The 13,048-nt window shown below is 38.7% G+C and overlaps 1 protein-coding gene across 1 annotated transcript in view; it reads right to left on the reverse strand.

Annotated features, from left to right (window-relative positions):
• NELL2 (neural EGFL like 2) overlaps nucleotides 1-13,048 on the reverse strand; it is a 136,951-nt gene that overhangs the window by 113,623 nt on the left and 10,280 nt on the right. The window contains exon 3 of the mRNA XM_066319061.1: nucleotides 4,454-4,604. Coding sequence (XP_066175158.1) covers nucleotides 4,454-4,604 — 151 coding nt within the window. The remainder of the gene's footprint in view (nucleotides 1-4,453; nucleotides 4,605-13,048) is intronic.

A 13,048-nucleotide genomic window follows, 5' to 3' on the forward strand; every position in this document is an offset into this window, starting at 1 on the left:
AACAATTCACCCTGGATTAGCTGGCACTGCAATGATTTACACCAGACAGGCTGGCCTCACTTGATTTAACAAAAGTTACGGTAAGTAAGGTGCATAAACTACAGGAACTTACATCCTACTGCCACTTTTTTTTCTTTGGTCACAGAGTATAAACTAAACTGAAGCAAAAAAAAAAACCCCAAATCCAAGCCAGAGTGACATGGTGTCCATCAATTTTATGATAACTTTTATAGCCAACACTTAAAGAAAACAGGTCATTCCTAACACCATGAAGGCATTAAACAAAATGTAACACAAAACAGCTGCTTTACAAATATTTCCATCCAACCCCATACTCAGGGATAGGCCTTAAATCTCCCAAACCAACACAAACAAGGAACTTCTTTTCTTTGGGAATAAAGAGCCTGGTAAACTGTCAGTGTCTGCACAGAGAATCTTTTGTCCCACAGGATTTTCTCACGCACTGGAAAAACAGTGAATGAATGAATGAATATACCTTTTTTTGACACCTTTGATGAAACATGCAAACTGCATCAAAAAGAATAGAAGACTGACACCAGAGAAGTTTAAAATCACTAGAGGAACTCAAAAGCAATTGACTGTTATGAACAAATTCCAGAGGTTTCATAATTATCACTCCAATAGAAGAAGAAACAGAAATCAAGATTTAATACCAAAAAACCAAAATATAGACCACTACAACCCTCCGCTCTTCCAACAAAGAACATCATGGAGTGTTCTAAAAAGAAGAAATAAGCTAGTACCTCTTTTGGCACAGGGAACAACCATATACAGCTTTAATGTTTGAAAATCAGTCCCATATTACCTAACATCTGCTCTGCAATTATTGGCTTAAGTGGTTAATATTGACTTAAGTGGTAAATACTGAAAGCTCTTCTCAGTGCAAAAGTTTTGCAGCAGATTTTGTGGTGTCAGAGAGGACACTTCACACTGCAGTCCAGAAATACTGACAGTCATACATCAAAAGCAGGGAACGTACAGTTCCACCTCTATTTTAATACAATGGTCAAATGACAGAACAAAATTCATGCATCAGGAATTCACCTCTGGCAGCTTATCTCCTTGTAGCATAAATCAGTATGAGAGAAAATGTCACAGATAAGTTTCTCCTACATACTAAGAGGTTTGAAACTGTTGTACAGGACAGTCCATTTGACAGCAGATAATCACAAGACACCAACTGCTGTGAAAACAAATTCTAAGGAAAGCAGAAATTGAATAAATTAGTAGAAATACAGATTAAGTGTAGGAAATGCCTGTCCATAATATACTATTGATTTCAGTTCTCTGTTCCAGTGTATAAAAAGCATCAACCAAAGGAAAGGATCTTTAAACTACAACCCAGCAGTTTCATCCTTTAGAGGCCTAATATGCAGTATCTCAGGAGATACAAATACAAGATTAGTTACATAAAGCCATCTAACCACAAAAGGAGGAAAAAGTGTTATTATTATCAGCTCCTCTGTTGATTATTAAATGAAAATGCATGATGGAACAGCAAGACCAAACATATATTACAACCCCATCAACGAGTAAAATCATCTCTCTGCTGACTCTTCCATCAAGAAGAAAGTGAGACAAATTCAGAAGTGAGGAGGATAATATAGCTTAAACTGAGAGATGAAACACAGAGCAATCAGCGTTTAACAGTGTTTCTACTCAGACTTAAGGTATACCTTCATTAACACATTTAAAAATATTTACCTTGTTACCATGAACTACAACACATTTTAGGCAGGGCACTGTCTGTGGTCAAGGTAAAGCCCTCAAGAAGACATTTTTAACTTCTATCTTTCAGACATTTGCCATATAAATCTGCCACACAAAAAAGATGTGTTCAGCTGCTTGAAATTCATCTGAACAATTACTGATGTGTAATCTGAATTCTCTGACACCACAAGAAATTTTTCTGAAATTATTGCCTCCACACTGTGACCAAAACTACCATTGTCTCAACTCCTTGGCTGCTTTAATCAGTGGGGAAAAAAGAAACAGCTCTGGAATGTATGGACAAGTTCAGAAAGGACAGTTACAGGTATTATTTCAGATTCTTTCACTTTAAGATTAATTTTAAAATGTTTTAATCCATTAAGTACTAGAGAAATGTATAATCATTATAAGAGGCGAAGTTAGCTTTGATAACTCAATCAGGAAAACGAAAGAAACCATTTAGGTGAGTATAAAAAGATTACTATATCTTCAGTAGATCATTTCAGGAGCATCTTTTAGTGATGACAGCAACAGCCCAGCCTCAGCAAATGCCCAAGTCTGAGACTCACATGGAGAACTTCTGTATCTCTCTGATAGCACAAGCACAGCATGCAACACGTGACATTAGAAGGAAAACTTTCTGAGACCTGCCCTGTCAACTTTTTAAGACTCAATGCCTTAAATAGTTGCATGACCATGTTTCAGCAGAAGTATTCATTCCTGATGATTCTCAAAAGGGAGCCAGCAAAAAGGAACAAAACAGCTACATAAAACTAGATAATACAGACTGGATCAGTAAACTCTGAATGACGTTAACAATTTTAACTTTATAAACAGAATTATAAATTTAAAAACCCTACAATTTAGGAAATGCCCTTGATGTGAATTCACATATTTCCGCCAATGCCCCTAGACCCATGCAAAGAGAGGATGAGTTTTTATTCTATTTCTAAAACCACAAACCATGAATAAATTCACCTTTTCCCACTCTTTAAACATTTTTCTTTTCTTGTGCCATAAAAATGGTTTTACCCAGGAACCATTAGTTGCCCTGAAAGCTCTGTAAAATAAAGCACATGAAAAGGTACTTGTGTGGTAACTAATTCCATCCCTCGGTTACTGTCACCTTCAGCCTTCCTCACCACCATTCAGCTCCTCATTGCAGAAACACAAGAGCTAGTACTGACCTGGGTAAATTAGGAATACAGCTGCAAGGCAGAAGTTCAATGCTAGTGCAGAATTTTGTGACATCAGTGTGATAAAAGGCTAAAGCTAGTGCAAAGGAGTGGAGGAGACAGGTTTGGCATTGCTGCTTTTTCTACTAACTATGATGATGGCTGTGACAGAGACTCCACAAGAAGTTGTTTAAGAACTAAAAGGACTGTTACAGCCAGGTCCCTGGTCAGAGATTGAGATCTAGCACTGAAGAAGCAGCTATTTAATACAAACCATCCAAATGCTTCCTTTTAACATCTTTCTCTTGTCTTTATCATTCATCATAAAAGAACATTAAAACCGTATCAGGAACAAAATGAGATGCTTGTCTGGTTGCAGTATTACCCACACCTAGGTCAGCCCTCATTTTAGCACAGCTATACTAACAAACACATCTCTGGCACACAGACATCCTAGCACAGAAGACACCTGAATGTGTTTATTAAAAGCCTGAGGGCACATCTAATGCCATCCAGGAGACACTCAACTAGCCCTTTACAAGTCTGAAAATCCTTTTATAAACTTGCCATAATGATCCTTGGGAATGTCTTCCTTCTTGTTTGTTTTGTGGCTTGTGTTTTGGTTGGTCTTTTTGTTTTTTTTTTACAAACAGCTAAACTGCACAAGATGGGGCTTCTGAGAAACAGAATAAAAATTGACTTGGAGCATCTTCTAGCACAAAATAATTGTCACCATACTTGCTAATGAAAACTTGTACACTCAGGTAAAAGAAACTGACATTTTGCTGTGCTTGAACATGTCTCTTTTTTTTTGTTATTTTGTAGTGAGACTCTAAAGGAAGAATTATGGGACTGTGCACAAGAAAATAAACAACTAGGAACCTAAAGCAGAGACCTGTTTCTCGTGCTAACGACTGTTTAGAAAGTGCACATTTGAAAACGTCTTTTTATTCTGTCAGAGAATCATAGGGCAGTTATCTTTAATAGCTATTACTCAAACAGATGTATAAAAAGTATCTTATTTCTCTAGCAGTCTTTATTCTATCAAAAGGATAATCCTTAAATGCTAGGTGTCATTCACTTTAGTTTTTTTAAGCTGACAACGTTTTGAGTAAAGTGCTCTGCCATTCATGGGAAGATGTAAACCCATAACTGGAGGATTTATTTTTTTTTTTAAGACTGCTGGCATTGTTAAAAACGATGACGAGGTGTACTGACAGGGCCAGGCTTTGTCAGTCAGCGTGACTATAGTGACATGACAGATTTACACCAGCTGAGAATCTGCTCCTTGTGGAACCACAGTAGAGAACTGGCTTTCCATGCCCTTGGTGGCAAGAAAGAGACATGGCAAGAAAGAGACATGTAAAGAAAAGCCCTCTTGCCCTTCCCTTGTGACTTTTTATGGATCTGCACAATGTGCCTATCCAAACACTACAAATATTTACAAATTATCTGCTACACAACAATTTTGTTCTAATTTATGGTCAATTTTTCAATGCGCGAATTCATATACTTTCATCAGCCAGCAGACAGGTATCAGCACTTACCTATGATCTAAATGGTGAATAGAGAGAATAACCCCTGAATTCAAACGGGCTTGTTTTAAGGTCACCAGGATTGTGAATTCACATTTATTTCTTAACTTCTGAAAAAAGATTTCAGCTGTTTCTGGAGATGCCTTCACATTTCTTGAAGTATCTAAAATAAACAGAGGAAAAAACACTCAGTATAAAATCTTATGTTACTTTACAGGCTCATTCAAAATAACAGGCTATTTCTGAGAAGCACACTTGAACAGACAGGCAAAAGCAGGGACCAAAGTATTTAAAACATTAGTTTTGCATGCAATGGGAGCTGTGTCAGTGAAAGAAAACACGTTTTGTGACATCTATTCTGTTCTGGGGCAGGGTGGTCTTTTGTTTTGACCCAGTGTCATAACTCTTACTTTCTTCAAGGATGGCCAGATTGCAACTTTGATAGCTCATCCAAAGTTTGGGTTCACTGGCAGTGAAGCACAGTGAGAACACTAGACAGGAGCCTAAACCCTGACACATGACCTGAGCAACTTTTTAATGACTTCTGAAAGCTGTTCCACCTAATAGCATAAATACATAAATAAATAAATAAACTAATTTGAAAAACAAAACAACAAACAATTTAGTCAGCTTTAAATAACAGTGAAAAAATTCACCAAATTTCAAAATATTTTATCACTAACTAATTCCTCTATGCTCCAGTTGGGTGGTATTTTCCTGCTGCTGCTTGCACAGGATCCCATGAACATTTGTTAGAGTAGTAGGCACACATACAATAAAGATTTTACTTTAAAAAACCCACACAAAGCCTAGACTGATGAAATATTTCTGCTGAATTTGCACATAACATGCATAGAAAATAAAAAAGGCCCAAGCTTAAAACCTCTAGAGAGATAATTTACAAAATAAGATGTCGAATGCTAGAAAAATAATTCCCAACCTCCAGAATAAGTTATACCAAAAAATTAATATACATTTTTAATGCACAAAATCAATTCATTAGCATGTGTAATCAACTGTGTAAGAAATAAATCAATTCACAAGCTTCTTGTCACAGCAATTTGAGCATTCTGCTCTACTTGGGGACACTAACTCAGGAACAGCAGTAGAGAGCTAACAGCGATAGAAGTGGTGATTTTCTTTCAGCAGCACTGGAGCTGAACTCTCAAGTACACCACTCTCACCTTGCAGCACTATTCTTAAAACAGTTTTATTCTTTAAGTTGGACTTATGAAGACACTGCTCTCCATTAACAGAAACAGTCTATTTTGTTTATGGATCAGGAATATTTTAGTATCTGTTTAGGAAATGCAACAACCTGTGCAACAAGTCCTAACCAAGCTCCTAAACAGTGTCTCGCTCAGTTGAATTTAATTTGTTTTACACAAAGAGGAATAAAAAAAAAAATAAAATTAAAAAAAAAAAAAAAGTTAATTTCTACCAAATTTCCACTATGTTCTCATAAGCTACTGATGAAAGAAAGTACTTGCTTAACATCCCTACCCTAAAAGAAGGCCAGCCCATAAATTTATAACTATTCCTCCTTTATGCAGGCCCTTTTATTCTAACTGGAGCTATTTGGATACAAACACTGTACTACAGATGGGCTGTGATTTAGGAAGGAAACAAATCCTCACCATCACAGGGAGCTCTCCAGAGCCACCTCAGTCCTCTTTGCTGTGGGAGAGGCAGAGGAAACACAGAGCTGCCACAGCATCCACAAAACAGGAATAATTTATGAAGTCTTTTCATGTCACCCAGAATCATTACCTGATCACTACATTGGATGAGAACTTTCCATCCTTTATTCTATAAAACCTTATCTGGCTACCCTATAATCCTTCACTGTGGCCTCAGATAACCTTCTTGTACACAGACAATCAAGCCCTGATTGCATCACTCTGGCAGCCAACAAACTGAGATTACCATCACACTAAATGCTGGAGTGTTACGTTGCCAAAACACGTGGCCATTCAGTTTTGGTATTGCAAATTGGTCAGATAATACCTGCTGCTCAAAAAAAGCTACACAGCCTTTGAATTATTACTACTCTTATGAAGCACAACACTCTTTGCTCAGGGCAGGCACCAGGTGGATTTCTTAAAAGCAAGATGATTGAAAGGTCCTTGATCTGTCAGATCCATTCTTTTCACACTAACACAAGAGTGCAAATCCCTCCTTCCAATTGCCTTTGAACACTGGCAGTAGGTGCTTGATAGATCACCAGCTGTGCTCAATAAATATTGCTTCAGGCTTCTTCTTGATATTTGGCTCCTAGTAATCAGCCTAAGACCCAACAAAAATACCTTACTGGAACTGGGCTTCTTCCATAATAGCTTGGAAAAATCAAACTGGTATAACTCAGACAATAATTTGCAGTTTCTCAATAGTTACATAAAACCTCATACTGTGAACATTTTTAATACTCAAAACCAAAGGCATAAATCTTTTCTTGGAGTGCAAAAATAAGGAGAGAATTATTAGTTTGAATGAGAAATTTGTCTCTAACCATGATACACATATTTGGGGTTTATTTTCCTAGAATATTGCATGTGTTTGGTTTGACCACACCACAGCAATTCACGAATCTATAGTGTCATCATCTTTAACTTATAGAAACATGAAAGTGACAATTTTAGAAACAAAAGCCTGAACTCAAAGCACGTCTCACTCCTCGTTCAGGATAGATCCTTTAAGATCTAACATTGCAAAGCAGCCTGAAAGCTCAGCGAAGAAAACCACTGACCATAAGACCTGCAGGAACTCAGCCCTCCAGAAGACAAGCTTGGCAGCTGCTGTGCTCCCAAAAAACCCTCCCTATTTAGGACACATTTTCCTCTCTGAGAGACAATCTGCAGCAAACACCAACATCACACCAGCGTCTCCTGGAGGTGTCAAGAGCAGATATTGTCACTTCAGTCACATTCATGAGATAATTACTGCACTTCAACAAGACAGAAAGTAACTTTCACCAGGACTCACTCCACAAATCCAGAGGACCTCCACCAGTCCAAATGAGTATTGGAGAAAGAAGCAATTTTACTCTTTATGGTCACCAGCCTTTAACAGCTCTCATCATTCATAAAAACATATGAGGAACTATTATGGGCAACTGATCCAGTTTTAACTAGTCCAGCTGTGCATCTTCACCAAAAAAGGGGAAAAAGAAAAAAAAGAAAAAAAAAAAAAAAAAGAAAAAAAAAAAAAAAAAGTGTTGGAAGCAGCCACAAACAAGTTATGGGAGGTAAAGGGGGGAAAATTTCCATATGCAGCAGCAGCATACTAAATTACACAGTGGAAAGACTTAGGACAAGCCATTCACGACCATCAATTTCCAGTCCACAATAAAAGGAAACAGTTATTAAATGGAATGCATATCTTTTCCTAGCAAAGGGTGTGCTCTCAATTTCTTGAAGAGCATCTAAAAGTAGACATACAGTATGAACTGAATTATAAAACACATTCCTGCAGAATAGTCTCTGAAGGAAGCATTCTAACTAATTGAGCTTCACAGTTTGTTTCATGCACACATAATCAGCTTTTAATAGCAGCATCTATAAATCAATTCTGCATCTGACTGTAGCTCTGCTGAACTATCCAAATTAAATTCTAGTGGTTTGTGAGAAGAAGGAGGGCTAAAGGCTAAAATGAGGCTGAAAAATGCAATTGGCTCAATTTTGTTTCAATTTCCTACACTAGGAGGGATGAGAGTCACAAGCACATGTTCACATCCTGTCACTTTCCCATATTCCACTTTTTGGTTAATATTTTCATAACTAGGGATATCACAGAGCCTTCAAAGGGCAGTTGTTTACTTTATATGGTTCTTTTATTTAGGTAGCAAGTATAAACTAAGCTGCACCCAGACAACAGGGCAGTGTGCAAAGCCAATCCAAAAGCAGAATCTTTACAAGACTGACAGAGTACAACAGGATTTCAAGTGGAGCACAGCGCATTCAAATTCAGGAGTTGCATTCCCGTAATGAAAAATGAAGATATAAAGAAGTAAAACAACCTTTATTAGACCAAAGCCTTGCTAGACGTGATACGCATTAAATCCTTCAGTAGAAAGGCTGGTTGTTTTGCTATTTAAACTGATACATAAGATCAGCTCATAAAATATTTTGAGCTACTTTACCTATAAATTTCTCTACTCCCTTCTCAAAGATTCCCAGTCGTTTCAGAGAGAACAGCAAAAAAAAGCACCAAATCCATGTGAATCTGAGTTGGATTCTCCAAGGCTGCAGGAAGGAGCCCTGCCAGAGTCAGGGGAAAGTGTTGCAGGTCTACCTGAAGTTTAAAAGACTACAAGATACAGGGTAAGCACTAACCCTGTAAGACTCCCACTGGGGCCATTCCCAAAGGGGGTACTTAAATTACAGGCCCAGGAGCACTGTCCAGTTCCTAAGCCTGGGTGAACTTTAGAGCTACCATCAAAATGTTTGTCAGGATACAGCCATCCAGCCTCTATGCACCCAAGCACCCCTCATAAACTGGATCCAACCTGGCCTCCCCAGAACAAACACTCACAAATGCCAGGAACAAGGACTCTAGAAATTAATTTCCCAAGTGGCACGATCAGGATCTTGGGATACACCACAGACAGTTTAGGGAGACAGCCCACGAAGTGCCCCTGCCATTTTGACACCCCCATGGTGTGGGGTGTCTGCCTTCTCATTTCCACCAAAGGAATGCTTCAGCAAGGATGCATGCAGATAGAAATGCAGTGGATGAGAAGGAGAAGAGGGCAAAATGCTCTTCAGCTGAAACTAAACAATCGAAACAAAAACTGACTTGAAGCCAAATCATTAAATCAAATAGAAACAAGGGGGGAAATGTCACAGTTTGTTCTTGCAGCATTTGGGGAGGTTCCAACTGCCTTTGCTTTGTAGCTTCCTCTGTTCTGAATGTCAGCTAAAGCTTTGGTGTGTCATCTAGCAAGGGCTTTCTTCCAGCTCAAATCATATGCAAAGTCCCACAAGTCAAAATGGATTGACACAAAAGACTTAGAAGACCTGTTTCTGAACACATTTTTCCCCAATTACACTGGCTGTTCATACTTACATCCTTAAAAAACAGTAATCATACCACTTTTGGCCAAAACTCTGGCCCACCTCTATGCTACATACTTTGATGTTTAAAGTCATTTTGGTACAGCTGAGAACACATCCACTGTGGGACAAGAGGACGGAAAGGTACTGAGAGCCTGGACAACTAGGCTTGCATCAGGACAACTAGAATAGACTTTGCGAACCCATGACTGTCTGTGGAAAACAAGAGCTGTAGCATAACACATATTCCCTGTGAACTGACAATAACACCACTGAAATCTGCCTAGAAGCATTCTGCAAGAGATGACAAAACAAGTTTGGGGGTGATTATCTTAGTGGCTGGGTTAAGCCTCTGAGCTTATATACCAACAGGCAGCTTCTAGAAACCAAGGCAAGTCTGATGTGACTGAACCATTCTGTGATGGATTCGGTACCACAGCTCTCTCAATCTCAGTCTTAACCTGCCAGAGCACAATGCTAAGATATTTGGACATATTTCATTTTTCTTTGAGCTGTTGTCCCTTCAGCAAAGAGGGAATTTGCACCAGGATTACACGTGGGAGTCATTTCCTTTAATGTAAAGGAGCCCAGCTGCACCACAAAAAGTCAGGTGTGCTCATCCAAAAATGTCATGTTCATGAACAAGGATTTCATTACTTTTGGATTCAGTAGGCAAAAAGTAAATAAAAGATAAATAGTTATAGAAAAAGTTTTAGTGACTGTATCTGCAATAGCATATTTCTGACAATTGTTCAAACCTTTTGCAAATGACAGGATAAACCTAATTAGAAACCTAATTGCAGGTAAACCTGAACTTTGAACATGTAGGACTCCAGATTAGAAGTCTTTATTCTCAGCCCAGGAGACTGAGCAGCTGATTTGCTAACAAGCAATACAGATCCTACCACACTAGATTATTAATAAAGCAACTCCTACCAACTGCCACAGAAAATGAGAATGTGCTCTCCTGAACATTTCTGAAAGGAATTTTCCAGTTGTATAGATCAACAAACAGGGAAGCACTGAACATAAAAAAGTACTATCAGGAATTTTTAAAGGCATACATGGCATGAAAAACCTCTGTTCCTTGTACACCAATAATACTGTCCCTTTCAGAAAAACTGTCGTCATGCTAGATACTATCACCAGGGGAGAGGGTGATGCTCAGTGGGGACCTATTACATGACAGCAAAATAATTAAGACAAAAGACTTCTATTCTTGTTACTGAAATTCCACTCCTAGGAAATTAAAATGTGTGCTGCATGGTATGCTCTGCACCATGCATTTATTATTGCAATATTTTCTGGTGATGTATAGGTTCTAGGTTATCAATTATATGATGCAATAGCTTTTCGTATTACCATTTTTTCCTAGCCTATACTCCAATACTATTCTTAAATCCTTTTTAAGTTTTGAACGATATTTTGTTTGTGCTCCCTCACAGGTAGAACCACGTGCTGCTACTTAGAATTATGTTGGTTTGGTTTTTCACAGCAAATACTGCTATAAAACCTACTATGTTTCAACAAGGACACCGATGTAGCATAGTGGGATTTCTTTTGTTTCTTCATTTCAATTGAGGTTCCAGCTATATTTAAACTACTATAGCTTCATAAATATATATGTGTATATAAGCATGAACTCCCTTTAGGCACAAAACAACTTTCTAGAAGCTGCTTTGAGAACACCTTGAAACCTGTGGAGAAAAATCAAGCCTGCCTAGTTTTCCTTGCAGCTGCCATCTGTGGCATATGCACCTAGTTATGCTTGGTTGCATACTGTCACATGAGCACTTTGTGTCAAACTGACCTAACAACAAACAAAAATATCACACCAAGAAATGTTGTTAACACTGGGAGATTGAAGAGCAGAAGAAAAAGAGTGCATTGTCTTCCAGCCCTACTAGTACTGCAATAAGGGCATGACACACATGAGAGCTGCTAAGAGACTGATTTTATTTTCAATCCCTCATCATATAGCATAGCCAGGATTTTAACAGTTACTCAATTCACAGCAAAAGGGGAGGGCAGGAGGAGGAGAAGATAGTGTTGCCAGCCTTTTCCAAATGAAAAGGCAGGCAACTAAAGGTAAATAAAGCCTAATCAATTGAAAACAATAAAGTACAAACTTAATGGCAATAATAAATCATGCAAGCAGATTATGCTAGATGTGGATCAAGCTGTATTACATTCTCTACCCTTCTCTCTGAAGATAAGGCACAACTCATATTCTCAAATACATCATATTCCAGTGGTGAACCATCATACAATGACAAACTGTCTAAGATCAGCACCCACCATGGCACCTCTGAATTAGGATCACGCTTGGTGTAGGCAATCCAATACTGTCTCAGCAACACCACATCTCCCCCTCACTTGGCTCTCACTGTGCACGTCTCAGTAAGACTTACTCATGCTCTCTGCTCAATCATTTTCTCTCAAAACCTCCTTTTATTGTCATGAGTATGCTGGTCCTGAGGAGCTAACTCCTACAGCCTGTGTTTTACAGATTTATTTAGGCTGGAAAGGACCTCTTGAGATCATCTTGCCCAACTGAAATAATTTGTGGGCGACCTAGAAGGTTTACCTTTGTTCTCCATGAGGAATCTGTTTCTCCCTCTCGGTAGTGATTTGGCTCTCTCATCCAAGTTTTCCTTCATCTCTGGCTTTCTAGAGTATAACTGGATTTTGCCCACATTAGGGTTAACTGCCTCCAGCTAACCAAAATTCCATGTGTTAAGAATTTAAGTGCTGATTTCTTCTCACACAATGCAATGGTGAGCTTAAGAAAGCATTAATATGAGATCATTTTGCAGATGACCACAACCATGCCGTCTGCATGAAAGATTAATTTCTGACACAAGAGAATGGCCCACAGTCACTGACACAGACAGAAAGCACCAGAAAACTTAAACTTGTATCCTAACAGCAAAAAAAGAGCAGGGCAGGGGGAGGGATGCCACCACTTGAAAAAACTGTATCTGAAAAGGGACACATCCAACACCTCTGTTGTTAGGCACAGGTCTGCAGCAGCAGACTGAGCAAACAGCAGCAGATGAGGGGAAAAGGCAGGAGACTGAACTGTAAATAGAATTCAAGCACTAGCAGAAACAGGGAGTGGCAAGAGACCACACCTGAGGGTAGAGGTAGGAAACCAATGCCACCAACCATACTGGCATACTTGGAAAAATCTGTACTCACAGGATATCCGTTTCAACGCCAGAAAACAGATTAGAAGGTTTTGAATCAGGAACATCAAAGAGGAGAGATGCCAAGGAACACCATATGCACAACTCAGCTGTGAATAGGGCAGGCAGGTAGAAAATACACAGAAGACTTGAACCAGCCATTACCAGAGATTCCAAGAAAACTGAGAAAGAGTTGAGTTCAGATTTTCCAGTTTTTATTTAAGTCAGGTATTAATGGAGTCTGTGCTTCTGTGAATGTGCCCACTAGCCCTGATGAATCAGCTGCAGGTTTAAACTCATGCCCAATTTATAAGCTTGGATGAGTTAAAATTATAAAACATTTCCAGGTCTCATTCGCTCTTGTAGGC

Source organism: Sylvia atricapilla, chromosome 5 (assembly GCF_009819655.1).
Source record: "Sylvia atricapilla isolate bSylAtr1 chromosome 5, bSylAtr1.pri, whole genome shotgun sequence".
NCBI lineage: Eukaryota > Metazoa > Chordata > Aves > Passeriformes > Sylviidae > Sylvia > Sylvia atricapilla.